The 16,353-nt window shown below is 45.2% G+C and overlaps 2 protein-coding genes across 2 annotated transcripts in view; both read right to left on the bottom strand.

Moving 5' to 3' along the window:
* Window positions 1–7,788, bottom strand: part of LOC143740611 (uncharacterized) — an 8,050-nt gene extending 262 nt beyond the window's left edge. Inside the window, exons 1-2 of the mRNA XM_077232578.1 lie at window positions 7,690–7,788; window positions 1–2,321 (exon numbers count right to left, since the gene is read on the bottom strand). The exon at window positions 1–2,321 is cut by the window's left edge and continues 262 nt beyond it. Coding sequence (XP_077088693.1) covers window positions 1,200–2,321; window positions 7,690–7,740 — 1,173 coding nt within the window. The 5' untranslated portion in view covers window positions 7,741–7,788 and the 3' untranslated portion in view covers window positions 1–1,199. The remainder of the gene's footprint in view (window positions 2,322–7,689) is intronic.
* Window positions 1–16,353, bottom strand: part of LOC143740618 (uncharacterized) — a 132,101-nt gene that overhangs the window by 11,355 nt on the left and 104,393 nt on the right. The gene's annotated exons all lie outside the window — the stretch shown is intronic.

Raw genomic sequence — 16,353 nt, 5'->3', positions numbered from 1 at the left:
ATCTTTTTTTAAACATAAATCTAACACAATGTAAGGAATTCAAGTCTCATTCTAATCAACAAATCTGATATTGTTATATGTTTCTTGTTTAAATGATGTTGAGATATTTATATGGCAGCAAAACAAAACAAAATATTGTATTTTATTTAAAATGAGTATTTACATTTGAGATAGAGAGTTAAGATAAATAACTCGATGAATGTGTGACTCAGGTTTGTTTGGTCTCAATCATGTGCTTTTAACAGAATAGAAAGATATTTAAACATGATGTGATAGAGTTGTCTTTCTTAGGGATATTGTATGAAAGTAGGAAGTGTTCGATAGCAGTGGAACGACTGGAATGCTCAAACATTATTATCGGCTCTAACCCTTGTGTCAGAGTTAGAAGAACATTAAACTTAGGAATGATAAAGATGAGGAATCAGGAGTCTTTGTAGAAAAAATGAAAGTGACCTTAAAAGTATAGAAGAAAAAATGTTTGTTTATAAAATATTTTTAAACTAAAATATTTACGTGCAATTTTATTGGTGTTCGTGACAAAGACAATGACCATGTGTCCAATGAATTGAAAATGAAATTGCAGGAAATGTCCCGTGCCGTCAGATTATCAGATACATCAGATGAAGCATTTGCATGTGGTTAGTTGAGCAAGGAAAGTTATACTGAACGGGTTATGAATGCTATTATGAAATCGCTGAAACTAAAACTGTACTGCACATATTTCTGTTACTTTGAAAAGCAGAATGTACATAAAATGGACACACGTTCAACTGGGTAAAAGCTCAATGAGGAGCTCAACAAAAATAACACAAAAGGAAAAACTAGCACAACAACAGCTCCATAAGTAGACAAGTTATTGTTTGCAACGTTTTGAACAATAGTAACTGGTTTGAACTTAATTCAACATAGGTTACATACAAATGTAAGCATTTAGATATGGAAACCACAACAGTTTTACTCCAAAATCTATCAAACAGGAGTTAGTAGGGTCGTGTTCAGATCAGTATACAAGATTTAGCATTACGTCACACTAACACAAGATATAGCATTAAATCACACAACATTTTAGTAATCCAGACATGAAACCTCCACGGAAAGACCCTGACTACAGACTACAAAATAATTGGAGAGAGTAATGATAGTTAATAATGATTCATATTATTTGGCTCCCTGTGCAACTGAGGATCACACATTTTGCATTAAAGTTCCACTGTGGCGAGAATTATCAGAGGGATCAGCAGAGGATTGACGTGGATATACTGGCCTGAAGCAACGGAGCCACTGCTTTGGGCAGCAGTCAGCGCTGGGCTTGACTGGGTCGTGGTTGGAGTGTTTGTAGTATCAATGCTTGAGTGGGTCGTTGTTGGAGTGTTTGTGGTATCAATGCTTGAGTGGGTCGTTGTTTGAGTGTTTGTGGTATCAATGCTTGAGTGGGTCGTTGTTGGAGTGTTTGTGGTATCAATGCTTGAGTGGGTCGTTGTTGGAGTGTTTGTGGTATCAATGCTTGAGTGGGTCGTTGTTGGAGTGTTTGTGGTATCAATGCTTGAGTGGGTCGTTGTTGGAGTGTTTGTGGTATGAATGCTTGAGTGGGTCGTTGTTGGAGTGTTTGTGGTATCAATGCTTGAGTGGGTCGTTGTTGGAGTGTTTGTGGTATCAATGCTTGAGTGGGTCGTTGTTGGAGTGTTTGTGGTATCAATGCTTGTGTGGGTCGTTGTTGGAGTGTTTGTGGTATCAATGCTTGAGTGGGTCGTCGTTGGAGTGTTTGTGGTATCAATGCTTGAGTGGGTCGTTGTTGGAGTGTTTGTGGTATCAATGCTTGTGTGGGTCGTTGTTGGAGTGTTTGTGGTATCAATGCTTGTGTGGGTCGTTGTTGGAGTGTTTGTGGTATCAATGCTTGAGTGGGTCGTTGTTGGAGTGTTTGTGGTATCAATGCTTGAGTAGGTCGTCGTTGGAGTGTTTGTGGTATCGACGCTTGAGTACGTCGTCGTTGGAGTGTTTGTGGTATCGACACTTGAGTAGGTCGTCGCTGGAGTGTTTGTGGTATCAATGCTTGAGTAGGTCGTTGTTGGAGTGTTTGTGGTATCGACACTTGAGTAGGTCGTCGCTGGAGTGTTTGTGGTATCAATGCTTGAGTAGGTCGTTGTTGGAGTGTTTGTGGTATCGACGCTTGAGTACGTCGTCGTTGGAGTGTTTGTGGTATCGACGCTTGAGTAGGTCGTCGTTGGAGTGTTTGTGGTATCAATGCTTGAGTAGGTCGTTGTTGGAGTGTTTGTGGTATCGACACTTGAGTAGGTCGTTGTTGGAGTCTGTCCCAATGTGTTCTGTTAGGAGGAGATAAAGCTCAGATGAGGTCATTTCTAATGATAAATTTGTCATTTGAAATACCCAACAGGATGACAGAAAGTTCTGATGTTTTTTCTCCTTTTTATGAAAATGAAAGAAGAAAAAATAGCAACCCTTTACAATAAGGTTTCATTGGTAACTCTAGTTACACAATACATAACACTAGTTAATGTATTAACTAACATGAACTAACTGTCAGGCGATGTGTAGGCTGTGGTAAGCGCATGATCACAAAGGATAACAAAAGGAGTCTTTAATAGTAAATTCCACTAGGAACATGTAGGAGAATCACAGGGAAGAAGCTCAGGAAATAACCACGCTTTAGATAAACAATACCAGACCTTGAAACATAGGAAACTGATGGCTTAAACACAAGGGAGGGTAATCAACTGAACAGAAACAGGTGCGTATAACTAATTAAAAGCCAAGGAAACTAACTAGGGAACACAGGTAAACCAGAACAGAGAAAACAGAACCAAAGCCCAAAGAAACTAAACCAAAATAGAACATACGTGTTACATTACTCCCATTATGTTGGGGTAGCCAGGAGTAGGGGGAGTCAGGAGTAGAGGGAGCCATGAGTAGGGGTAGTCAGGAGTAGGGGTAGTCAGGAGTAGGGGGAGTCAGGACAAGGGGGAGTCAGGAGTAGGGGTAGTCCGGAGTAGGGGGAGTCAGGAGTATGGCGACCCAGGAGTAGGGCGACCCAGAAGTAGGGGTAGCCAGGTGTATGGGGTGCCAGAAGTAGGGTTAACCATGAGTAGGGAGAGCCAGGAGTAGGGGCAGTCAGGAGTAGTGTTAGCCATGAGTAGGGAGAGCCAGGAGTAGGGCTAGTCAGGAGTAGGGTTAGCCATGAGTAGGGGGAGCCAGGTGTAGGGGGTGCCAGGAGTAGGGGGAGCCAGAAGTAGGGTTAACCATGAGTAGGGAGAGCCAGGAGTAGGGGCAGTCAGGAGTAGTGTTAGCCATGAGTAGGGAGAGCCAGGAGTAGGGCTAGTCAGGAGTAGGGTTAGCCATGAGTAGGGGGAGCCAGGTGTAGGGGGTGCCAGGAGTAGGGGGAGCCAGGAGTAGGGCGACCCAGAAGTAGGGTGACCGAGAAGTAGGGGGAGCCAGGAGTAGGGGTAGTCAGGAGTAGGGTTAGCCATGAGTAGGGAGGGCCAGGAGTAGGGGCAGTCAGGAGTAGGGTTAGCCATGAGTAGGGAGAGCCAGGAGTAGGGGTAGTCAGGAGTAGGGTTAGCCATGAGTAGGGAGAGCCAGGAGTAGGGGGAGTCAGGAGTAGAGTTAGCCACGAGTAGGGAGACCCAGGAGTAGGGGGAGTCAGGAGTAGGGGCAGTCATGAGTAGGGGGAGCCAGGCAGGGACCTAGACCGCAGCCAGGACAATGGCCCACGGCGGAGTCGAGGGAGGGAGGAGCCATGGTGGAGGCTTGGCTGATGAAACCAGGTCTACTACCAATTTAGACGAAGCCGATGGAAGTGGAGGCCCAGATGAAGACTGAGAGCTGATGGGACCACACGACACCAATGGCTCTGGAGACCGAGATGGAGCTGCAGCGTCAAGCATTCGAGATGGAGCAAGGGTGCCAGAGGACTGAGGTGGAGCCGGTGGACTGAGAACCAGGGAGGAGCGAGAGGAAAGGCAAAGCCTGATGAAGGGAGTGGAGCGCCGAGGTGTAGCAAGCGACCTGGAAGTCCGTGGCATAGGCAGAGCGACATCTGATCCAGGTGGAGCTGGAGGGATGAAGGAGCCCGGTGGAGCCGTACGAGTGATGGTCATAGGATATTTACTCAGGTAAATATCCTTCTTCCAACTCATTAACTTCTGCAGAGGCTGGCTGCAGCTCGACCTCAGCGGTTGTAGTGTAGGTGGGGCTTTCGTCCTTTCCCTCGTACACTACGAGCAGCCCCACTAGGATGGATGATGTTGCTGGCTCACACACCTGGTCACTGTGTTTGGGCTCCAGGGCGATGCTGGGCTCAGTCCTCTTTTCTAGCTCAGTGTTAATTTCGTTAAAGAAAACTATGGCGAAAAATGTTTGTTGACGAACTTTTTTTTCCCTGACTAAGACAAGACAGATACACCCAAAGATCCTTTACACTGAGACGGTCTAGACCAGCTGATAGGCAGCCTTACGTTTGAGAAGCGCCCAGAGTGTTGAACTTTCTATTTTTGCATCCTGTTCTTCTGAAAGGTTTGTTTGAGCTGCGCCCTCTACCAGACAGGAGTTTGTTGACACATTTCATTTTTGGTGTGAAAGGGCCTTTACATTTGACAAAACTAGAACTTTTTTGTAATTAAGAAGCAACCAATCAAGCCCAGGCCAGATTAAGGATAAAGTAATGCAAAAGTAACATAACGCATCACTTTCCATAAAGAGCTAAAGTAGCTAAGTTGCTTAACTCATACAGAATATTCAATTTAAAAAAGTAAATAAACTTCCTGTATATTAGGGCTGCAACAACGAATCGATAAAATCGATTAAAATCGATTATTAAAATAGTTGGCAACGAATTTCATTATCGATTCGTTGTGTCGCGCGATTATTACGCCAGTCAATAATTCGCAGAGATGTTTTTTGAGTATAAATATTTAAAAAGTTGAGTGCGGAGCAGAGCAGATCTATGAGGCGCCGGACTGGACAAAAGCAAAGCGAGCTCCGTGGGCGAGCGCCCGAGAGAGACCGAGTGTGTCCGAGATCGCACGAAAGAGTCCGAGTGTGTCCGAGAGAGACTGAGTGTGTCCGAGATCGCAAGAAAGAGACTGAGTGTGTCAGAGAGAGACTGAGTGTGTCCGAGATCGCCCAAGAGAGACCGAGTGTGTCCGAGATCGCCCGAAAGAGACCGTGTGTCCGGGATCGCAAGAAAGAGACTGAGTGTGTCCGAGATCGCCCGAAAGAGACCGTGTGTCCGAGATCGCAAGAAAGAGACTGAGTGTGTCTGAGAGAGACCGAGTGTGTCCGAGAGAGACCGAGTTTGTCCGAGATCGCCCGAGAGAGACCGAGTGTGTCCGAGATCGCCCGAGAGAGACCGAGTGTGTCCGAGATCGCAAGAAAGAGACTGAGTGTGTCCGAGAGAGACCGAGTGTGTCCGAGAAAGACCGAGTGTGTCCGAGATCTCCCGAGAGAGACCGAGTGTGTCCGAGATCGCACGAAAGAGACCGAGTATGTCCGAGAGAGACCGAGTGTGTCCGAGATCGCACGAAAGAGACCGAGTGTGTCCGAGATCGCCCGAGAGAGACCGAGTGTGTCCGAGATCGCCCGAAAGAGACCGAGTGTGTCCGAGATCGCACGAAAGAGACCGAGTGTGTCCGAGAGAGACCGATTGTGTCCGAGATCGCCCGAGAGAGACCGAGTGTGTCCGAGATCGCACGAAAGAGACCGAGTGTGTCCGAGAGAGACCGAGTGTGTCCGAGATCGCCTGAGAGAGACCGAGTGTATCCGAGAGAGACCGAGTGTGTCTGAGATCGGACGAAAGAGGCCGAGTGTGTCCGAGAGAGACCAAGTGTGTCCGAGATCGCAAGAAAGACACCGAGTGTGTCCGAGATCGCACGAAAGAGACCGAGTGTATCCGAGAGAGACCGAGTGTGTCTGAGATCGCCCGAGAGAGACCGAGTGTGTCCGAGATCGCACGAAAGAGACCGAGTGTATCCGAGAGAGACCGAGTGTGTCCGAGATCGCAAGAAAGAGACCGAGTGGGTCCGAGAGAGACCGAGTGTGTCCAAGATTGTCCAAGAGAGACCGAGTGTGTGTCTGAGCATTAGTAAATTGGTACATACTACATACATGGTAATATAAATTACTATATAAGAGGCATGGAAATTCGAGAAATGGACAAAAATATAAATAAAAACAACAATTAAATTCTTACCACTGAATTAGCAGACTGTGATTTGAATCAGAAGAAGAAAACACTTTCTTGTCTGTCCCAAGCACCACTACAATTTATTGGAATATTTTTTTCCCACAATTTGCAGCTCTGAATTTTTCAATCCTTACTTCTAAATGACTCTAAACTTCACTATGTGCTCGGAAAGGATGAGCTGCAAAATACCTTACACACTATAGGAGGTGGTCAATCAATTGTATCTTTTTTTTATATTATTTTATATTGTATTTATATTTTATATACATTGTATTTATAATTAATATTAGGATAGACTAGAGATATTATCTTCTGTTATTGTTATTATTATTGCTATTATTATTATTATTATTATTACCTATTATCCATGCAAAAGTCCCAAGTTGTGCATTTGCTTGTGAAATAATGTCAAACATTTTGTTAAATTTTATAACATCTTTGTTTGTGAGTGTTTCCATCTGTAAGTGTGAGAGTTTGTGAGTGTGTGCGAGTGTAGTGTAGAGACCAAGCTCTGACGTTCAAACAAATCCATCATTTTGTGCACTTTATTTTTAAAAAGCATATATATTTGGCAGATGTAAAGAATACATGTGTATGTTTTTTGTGTTAGTCCATTTTTTTATTATTACTTTAACAGCTCAGGGATGTTCAAGGAGCAACCTATTTGTGCACTTTCTGAAGATTTTTTGCACTGTGAATTTGCACTGTCAGTTCTGTTTTTGAATAAAGGGTAGGAAATTAATGCTTTTTTTATTTTAGTTTTTATCCGATTCATCGATTAATCGAAAAAATAGTCAACAGATTAATCGATTATTAAAATAATCGTTAGTTGCAGCCCTACTGTATATGCCATACATGCCAAAACCAAACCCAAGAATCCACATTTATATGCCATTGCAATAAGATGACAAAAATCCTGTGTCAATTAGAATTTAAATGAACATGGAAAATGAAAACATACCTTAGTTACTTTTTAGGGAGTAACTGCATTACTGTTTATGTTATTGTAATTCATAATTACAATTATTGTAACTATTGTATTGTAACTGTACAATATTGTAATGCATTTTATATATTTATATTTCACAAACCTTAAGAACCAGTTCTAAACCTGATTAAACCTACTTAACAAGTAATTTGATGTAGATTTGTTTAACTAAGGGATTTGCTTGGTATATGAATGAAAATAATGAATGAAAAGATTCCTTAAAATCTGAATAAATCAGATTAAACTTTTACAGTAATTTTTACTTTTGTAACAGTAATATTGTGACTTATAATTACAATGTAAATCAGCTGTGTTCTATGTGAACAGTAAAGTGTAATTTATTCCTGTGATCAAAGCTGAATTTTCAGCATCATTACTCCAGTCTTCAGTGTCACATGATCCTTCAGAAATCAGTATAATATGATGATTTGATGCTCAGGAAATATTTATGATTATTATCAGTGTTGAAACCGTTGTGCAGCTTCATGTTTCAGTGTAAACTCACCTGAGCAGCGAAGAGCATCAGGCAGGAATAGAGGACAGCGGCGTGTCTCATCGTCACAGGTGTTTGGATATATACTGTAACTGGTTGTTTAGGTCTCGGTCTACAGCAGTGCCCACCTCATCCATGCTTTATATACACACTTCCTCAAATACAGATTACTGGTGCCAAAGCAATATGCAAATCACTTTAATGACACAGGTCTGAAAGATATTTTCATAGAAACACCTATTCATCATCAGTGAGACACCCTGACAGAGCATTTGACTTTAGTCAGCATGACTGAAAATTAAAATTTCATAAGTTTGCTCTTCAGGAGCTTCAACTCGCTTCATTTATGTTTCATGTTTTTAACTAAGTAATCCATTATTTAATTTTCGGGTAGTAACTACATTACTGTTATTGTTGTTGTAATTAGGGGCCAAGCACCTATGGTATCTGTTGGCGTTCCTTTTATCTAGGAAATGTGGCACTCGTATAGAGGACAGTCTGAACTGTCAGCACAGCAAATTTGGAGTCTCTAACTCAATGCCTCTAGCGCCACCAACTGTCCAAAGATTTACTCATGTATGATAATAACTTTTGAACCATAATGGCTAGACACAAAATTCATTCCTGAGCTCAGGACGATTCGATTGCACCCTATGACGTAATTTTCTGTAATGAAAATTTGTCCGCCATTTTGAATTCTCCGAAAAACCTACTTTTTCTAACTCCTCCAAGGCCGTTGCTCCGATTTTCACGAAAATAGTATTAATTGCTGGGCAGAAACAGCTGTCCTCACTCAGGCGTTAGTACGCATTATATCTATGTAGTGTGCGCGCTGTTGCGGAAACGCCACCAGAAGCGTTCAGCCTCCTCGTGTGAAGACCGACTCAGGTAAAGACCATCGACTCTAACTGTGCGACTCCACCGAGCAAGGACTCCGGCAAGGCACTTAAGTATCGTCTTCTCTCCTTTTAATTTCCCACTTCTATCGTATTATCTTTCACAACATGTGCTTTCAATACATTCCTGTTGACTCTCGACAACGTGCACTCATCACGCACAGAAGGCAGCGCAATACTGCTAATCTGGGTCCTATTCTCTCATCCACACACACACCTCTCTCTATTTCTATGGGTCTATGGAATTGTCAGTCAGCAGTCAATAAAGCTGACTTCATTCCAGCCTTTGCATCTCATTCCACTCTTAATATATTGGGCTTGACTGAGACCTGGATCCGTCCAGAAGACTCAGCAACCCCTGCTGCTCTCTCTAACAACTTCTCTTTCTCCCACACCCCTCGCCAGTCTGGTCTTCTCATTTCTAACCAGGGGCGGTTTCTTCATTAGGGCGATTGGGCGACGCACCACCAAAGTGTGAAAGGGACTTTTTCAATCACATTCACAATCTCATTTAACCACAGAGTTACGCTCATAGACCGTAAAAAAATAGGTTAGGCTAGCAGTCACTGTGCCTCTGGATATAGTCCAACCAGCGTCATGTCACGTTCTGTGGAGTACCGCCTCTTTTTGGGCGATTTCACTCTGGCTGAGACTTGCCCAGAGTGTTCCCATAGACTTACATACAAAGACGTTTTTTTTCGAATTGCAGGCACTGCAATGCATTCTCTATGGGTTCCGGGAGGGCTCGCACTAACGTGCTTACGTCATCCGGATACATTTCCTTAACTTGTGCAGCGATTGGTGGGAACAAACATACACTATTAAAAGTGACAAATAATATTTGAAAACAATTTTGAATTTGAACAACAAGAAAAAATGAAACACTACTTTAATATCTTTATCAAATGTGATTAAAAAATAAAAAATAAAAGAGAACGAGAGCGAGAGAGACTGTTGGGACATCTCGCGAGTTGTTGAGGCCAGTTGAACTTGAACGTCATGGCGAACACAGTTAATTTTATCGTGTCATTAATTCAGCCGTCGTAGTAATCAGGATATTTCAGGAGCAAGAAGCAACAGGAACAACAAGATCTAGGAGGGCCTTGGGAGAAGAAGACAAGCAGAGGCTGTCTAAAGAGGTATTTTTTGCTGACTATTTAAATACTCAAGAGTTGGAAAATCTCACTTTGTTTTTACAATCAGTTTAGGAAAGGATGGTGGCAGTCTTTTTTACTCCTAGCATTGTACTTTGAAATTTAAGATAAGCTGTTAATTTATCCATTGCATGGGTGGACCTTATCCTTATCAATCATCCAAACATTTGCCCCCCCCTGAGAGATTTTGCAGGAGCCGCCACTGTTTCTAATAACTGGATATACTCAACTCTCTCTTCTCTATGCAATAACAACTCGTTTGAATATCATGCAATTACACTTACAACTCCCATTAGGATCCATATTGTAGTTATTTATCGCCCCCCAGGTCAACTGGGAAGCTTTGTTGAGGAGCTGGATGTGCTGCTGTCCTCTTTCCCTGAGGATGGCACCCCACTCGTAGTCTTTGGTGATTTCAACATTCATCTAGAAAAGTCGTATGCAACAGACTTCATCTCTCTTCTAGCCTCATTCGATCTCAAACGGCTCATCACCACAGGTACTCACAAGTCAGGCAACTAACTGGACCTGGTTTACACACGCAACTGCATCACAGACAACATTTTGGTGAAACCTCTCCATGTTTCAGATCATTTCCTCATTACTTTCAATCTACAACTCACTACCCATGCTCCACCAACTCCCCACCAGTTACTTTCAGACGTAACCTGCGCTCACTTTCTCCTTCCCATCTTTCCTCTGCTGTGTCATCTTCACTTCCCTCACCCTCACAATTCTCATCTCTAGATGTGAATACCGCAACAGATGCTTTATGCTACACTTTAACTTCTTCTTTAGACACTATCTGCCCTCTCTCCTCCAGGCCAGCACGCGCTCCTCCCTCTAGCCCCTGGTTATCTGAGGTTCTTCGTAAACACCGGACCAAACTCAGGGCAATGGAGAGGAAATGGCGCAAATCAAAAGACACGTCTGACCTGAGTATGTATCAATCTCTGCTCTCTTCCTTTTCTGCTGATGTTCACACTGCAAAATCTTTATATTTCCACAGCAAGATCAACAGCGCCTCTAACACACGAACACTTTTCAAGACATTTAACTCTCTCCTCTGTCCACCTCCACCATCACCCACACCCTCTTTAACTGCTGATGACTTTGCTAACTTCTTCACCAACAAAACAACCTCTATCAGCAGTCAGTTCTCAACTCCACACACACAGGAACCCAAACCATCCTCTCCCACTACCAGAAACCTTCTCTTTACCTTCTCTCTGCTAACCGAGGAAGAAGTATCTAAACTTCTCCTCTCCAGTCATCCTACCACCTGCCCTCTAGACCCCATCCCCTCACACCTTCTACAAGCCATCTCTCCCACACTTCTACCAGCACTCACACACATCATCAACTCATCCCTCCACACTGGCATTTTCCCTACAGCATTCAAGCAGGCTCGGTAACTCCACTGCTTAAAAAAACAACATTAGACACATCACTTTTAGAGAATTACAGACCTGTCTCTCTCCTACCATTCATTGCGAAAACACTTGAACGAGTTGCTTTCAACCAAGTGTCATCTTTCCTGTCTCTGACCAACCAGCTAGATGTCAACCAATCTGGCTTCAAGAAAGGCCATTCAACCGAGACTGCACTACTGTCGGTCACAGAAGCCCTGTGGATTGCAAAAGCTGCTTCCAAATCTTCAGTTCTCATTCTGCTGGATCTTTCTGCTGCCTTCGACACTGTGAATCATCAGATCCTTCTGTCCACCCTCTCATCACTGGGCATCAAAGGAACTTCCCTCCACTGGTTTGAGTCCTATCTCACAGGTAGGTCCTTCAGGGTTACATGGAGAGGCGAGGTATCCAAAGCACATCAACTGAACACAGGCGTTCCTCAGGGTTCAGTGCTTGGACCGCTTCTCTTCTCCATCTACACCACATCACTGGGACCCATCATACAGGCACATGGTTTCTCTTACCATTGCTATGCTGATGACACCCAGCTCTACCTCTCATTTCAACCAAATGATCCCACAGTAGCTGCACGTATCTCAAGCTGTCTGGCGGACATTTCGGCATGGATGAAGGAACATCACCTGCAGCTCAACCTGGCAAAGACTGAGCTTCTCGTCCTCCCTGCCAAGCGGTCTCTACAGCATGACTTCACTATCCAGCTAGAGTCATCCTCAATCACCCCATCAAGGTCGGTCAGAAATCTTGGAGTAATATTTGATGACCAGCTGACCTTCACAGACCACATTACTAAGACAGCTCGATCATGCAGGTTTGCAATGTATAACATCAGGAAGATCAGGCCTTTCCTAACTGAGCATGCAACACAACTTCTCGTCCAGGCCCTGGTTATTTCTAGGTTTGATTTCTGCAATGCTCTTCTGGCTGGACTTCCATCATTTGTTACTAAACCTCTACCAATGATCCAGAATGCTGCAGCCCGCCTTGTCTTCAACGAGCCCAAAAGGGCTCACGTCACTCCTCTGTTCATCTCACTGCATTGGCTACCACTCGCTGCTCGCATCAAATTCAAAGTTTTGACGCTTGCTTACAAATCTACCACAGACTCAGCTCCGTCCTACTTTCACTCCCTACTACAAGTCTACGTCCCTACCAGAAGCCTACGATCGGCCAAGGAGCGAGGGCTCGTGGTGTCATCAAAGCGAGGCACTAAATCACTCTCCAGAACATTATCATTCACGGTTCCATTCTGGTGGAATGATCTCCCCACCCTCGTCCGTAATGCAGAATCCCTGACAGCATTCAAAAGACAACTGTAAACTCATCTCTTCCATGAGTACTTAACATAAAAAAATATATATAACAAAAATTCTTCCCTTTTAAATATGCCCTTGTCTGGCTTTTGCTACTCTGAGCAATGCCTGAACTTTGTATTTTGAGCACTTCTTGTGTCGTTCTTCCCTCTTCACGATGACTCGCTTGCTTTAATCCTCAGATGTAAGTCGCTTTAGTAGTAAGTAAGTAAGTAAAGTTTATTTCTATAGCACATTTAAAACAGCTTGCGCTGACCAAAGTACTGTACATAGTTGTACTGGCCACAGGGTAATAAAACACATGTAATAGAAATACATTTACAAATACATTTAGTTTAGGCTAAAAACATTGCAGAGAGACAGCAGGTTAAAACACACTTAGCAGGAAAAACATTTAAGATGCCTAAAAGGCCAATATAAAAAGGTGGGTTTTAAGTCTAGCTTTAAAGATATCAATATGGGGGGCATTTCTGATTTCGGGTGGCAGGTGGTTCCACAGCTGGGGGCCAGCAACAGAGAAGGCTCTGTCACCCTTCCGCTTTAGCCGGGACCGTGGGACATGCAGCAGGCCCTGACTGGAAGATCTGAGGGCTCTGGGAGTTGCTTGGAGCTGAATGGTATTTGCTAAGTAGCTTGGGGCCAGTGCGCGTAGGGATTTAAAAACCATTAGCAGTATTTTAAATTGTATCCTAGACTGGACAGGAAGCCAGGGCAAAGAGGCTAGGACGGGTGTGATGTGTTCACGTTTTTTTGTGTTTGTGAGCAGTCTGGCCGCTGCGTTTTGAACCATCTGAAGCCGTGCCACTAAAGTCAGAGGGAGACCAAAGTATAGAGAATTACAGTAGTCTAAACGGGAGGTTATGAAGGCATGAATGACTTTTTCCAAATCTTTGAATATCAGAAAAGGCTTGAGTTTGGCAATTATTCTCAACTGAAAGAAACGTCTCGGGTTATGACTATAACCCTTGTTCCCTGAGAAGGGAACGAGACACTGCGTCGAGAATCGACACTTTGGGGACGCTCCCTTAGCGTGCGCCTCTGAAGTAAGAATGAAACGAATCCAATCCTGATTGGTGTTGCGTCGTGATGTAACATGTGACGGCATAACCGGATGCATAAAAGTGACGCTGACACACACACACATCAGCTCCGCGATGAAGCAAGACGCTCTAAGGCCTCGAGGGGCGTGGCAGGACGACGCAGTGTCTCGTTCCCTTCTCAGGGAACAAGGGTTATAGTCATAACCCGAGACGTTCCCTTTCAAGGGAACTCAACACTGCGTCGAGAATCGACACTTTGGGGAACGAATGCCCACTAAGCCACGCACCGAAAACAGGCCTGCCCCGGAGTGAAACTGATTCAGGCACTCAGCTAGGACGAGAGCACGTGTGCGCCAAGCGTACTAGGGAGGTGCAGACTATAGAACCTAACAAAAGTGTGTGGGGTAGCCCAACCGGCTGCCTCACAGATCTCCTTGATGGGAACTCCCGAAAGGAGGGCCCTAGAGGACGCCATGCCTCTAGTCGAATGAGCCCTAACGGCCAAAGGTGAAGGGAAATTCCGCACCTTGTAGGCCTACTTATGGTTTGTATAGCCGGGAGCCCCTAATAGGTGATCCAAAACACACTACAGTAGGTCCGACCTCCTCCAAGAAGAGGACCTCTCAAGGTAATACTCGGAACTCTGACTGGCAGAGCAAGGAACGTCTCCTTTTCTGCCGACACATGAGGTGGAGGATGAAATACTTGCAGGACCATGGACCTAGCCATGATAAATTGCACTTAAGGCACATAGCTGGGTCTCGGATGCAGGATGGCCTTAACTCCGCCGGGGGCACACCCCAAGCAAACTGGCGATAATGCCAGGGCTTGGAGATCTCCCAGTCTCTTTAAAGAAATAGCTAAGAGAAAGGCTATCTTGAACGTGAGGTCCTAGGCGAAGCCGACTGGAGGTATTCGAAGGGAGCCAGGGATAGCCCTTCGAGAACCACCGCCAGGTCCCAGGAAGGAACCCTGGACCTGACTGTCGGTCTCATCCTCCAATACCATGGAGAAATAGTATGACCAGTTGGTGCCTCCCTAAAGGCCCAACATTTAGTGGTGCATGGAACGCCCCAATGGCAGCCACGTACACCCTACGTGTGGAAGGGGAGAGATTCGCAGAGAAACAATCTTGGAAGAAACTCCAGAACTGAAGCCATTGGGCAGTTAACTGGGTCTAACTCAAGTTCTCTACACCAAGTAGAAAAATATTTCACTTGAGGCCATATAATCTCCTAGTAGACGGAGCCCTAGAGATAAGTATGGTTTCGACCACCCCAGATGATAGACCAGCATCTAGGTACTGAGCCCCCTCAGAGGCCAGACCCACAATTTCCACAGCTCTGGATGAGGATGGAATATAGTGCCCTCCGCCTGAGACAACAGACCCCTCCTCAGAGGAATCTGCCATGGCGGAGCTATCAGGGGTGAAATTAAGTCTGAAAACCATACTCGGGCTGGCCAAAACAGGGCTATCAGAAGAAGACTGCTGCCCTCCTGACGGACCCTCTCCAGGACCCCCGGGAGCAGAGCGATCGGGGGGAAAAGCGTACAGGCGAAGCCTCGGCCAGGCCTGTACCATGGCATCCAACCCCAGCGGGGCTGGATGAGTGAGGGAGAACCAAAGTGGACAGTGGGATGGACGTCCCTCGAGACGCAAACAGATCCACTTCCACTGGTCCAAACCTCTGCCATATGAGCTCCACCACCTCTGGATGGAGTCTCCATTCCCCGGGCCTCAGCCCCTGCCTCGACAGGATGTCCGCTCCCTGATTCAGATCCCCCGGGACATATATTGCTCTTATAGATAATATTTTCCCTTGGGGCCATAAAATGATCTGATGCGCCAATCTGGATTGAGGGCGCGATCTGAGTGTCCTTTGTCGGTTTAGATAAGCTACCACTGAGACGTGGTAACCTTTGATGTCTGTGAGGAAGCTCCTCAGAGCCCTGAACACAGCCAACATCTCTAGGCAATTTATATGCCAAGAATGATGATGGTCCTGCCACAGACCCCTGGCAAAGCGGCCGTCCGAGACCGCGCCCCAGCCAGCGAGGGAAGCGTCTGTCGAAATAGTTTCCCGGCGACATGACGCCCCTACCACTAGCCCTTGGGACAAGAACCAAAGTTTCTTCCATATTAATAGGGAACGAAGGCATCTGCGCGTAACCTTTATTATATGGAACGGATTCCCCTTGGGGAAAAAAACCTTGGCTTTGAGCCACCACTGAAGGGGCCTCATGTGAAACAGGCCCAAAGGAATTATGTTGGATGCCGCTGTTATGAGGCCCAGCAGTCTTTGAAATTGCTTTACAGTGATGGCCTGGCCTAGCTTTATCCCGGACACCACGGCCAGGATGGATTCGATACGAGCGGGAGACATACGTGCCCGCATCGTAACCGAATTCTATACCACGCCCAGAAGAGTAGTGTTCTGAGCTGGGTCCAACACATTTTTCTTAGTGTTGAGCCTCAACCCCCGGTTCTGAATGTGGCCAAGGACGACATCTCGATGCCGAACTGCCATTTCTCGAGACTGGGCCAATATGAGCCAGTCGCCGATGTAATTCAGTATACGGATGCCCTGAAGCCTCAGTGGAGCCAGAGCCGCATCCATACACTTTGTGAACGTGCGGGGAGAGAGTGCTAGGCCGAATGGATGAACCCGATATTGGTATGCTTCGCCCCCGAAAGCAACCTCAGGAACCTCCTGTGACATGGAAGGATGGAGACATGAAATAAGAGTCTTTTAGATCCATCGTGACAAACCAGTCCTCGGATCTGATATAGCTCACGATAATGGGAATAGTAAGCATTTTGAACCTGAATCTCCTCAAAGAAC

The sequence above is a fragment of the Siphateles boraxobius genome, unplaced genomic scaffold (assembly GCF_051911475.1).
Source record: "Siphateles boraxobius isolate OS27281-9 unplaced genomic scaffold, OSU_SipBor_1 177, whole genome shotgun sequence".
Taxonomy (NCBI): domain Eukaryota; kingdom Metazoa; phylum Chordata; class Actinopteri; order Cypriniformes; family Leuciscidae; genus Siphateles; species Siphateles boraxobius.
The sequence above is the reverse complement of the archived record's forward strand: the minus strand, read 5'-3'. Positions and strand labels throughout refer to the sequence as shown.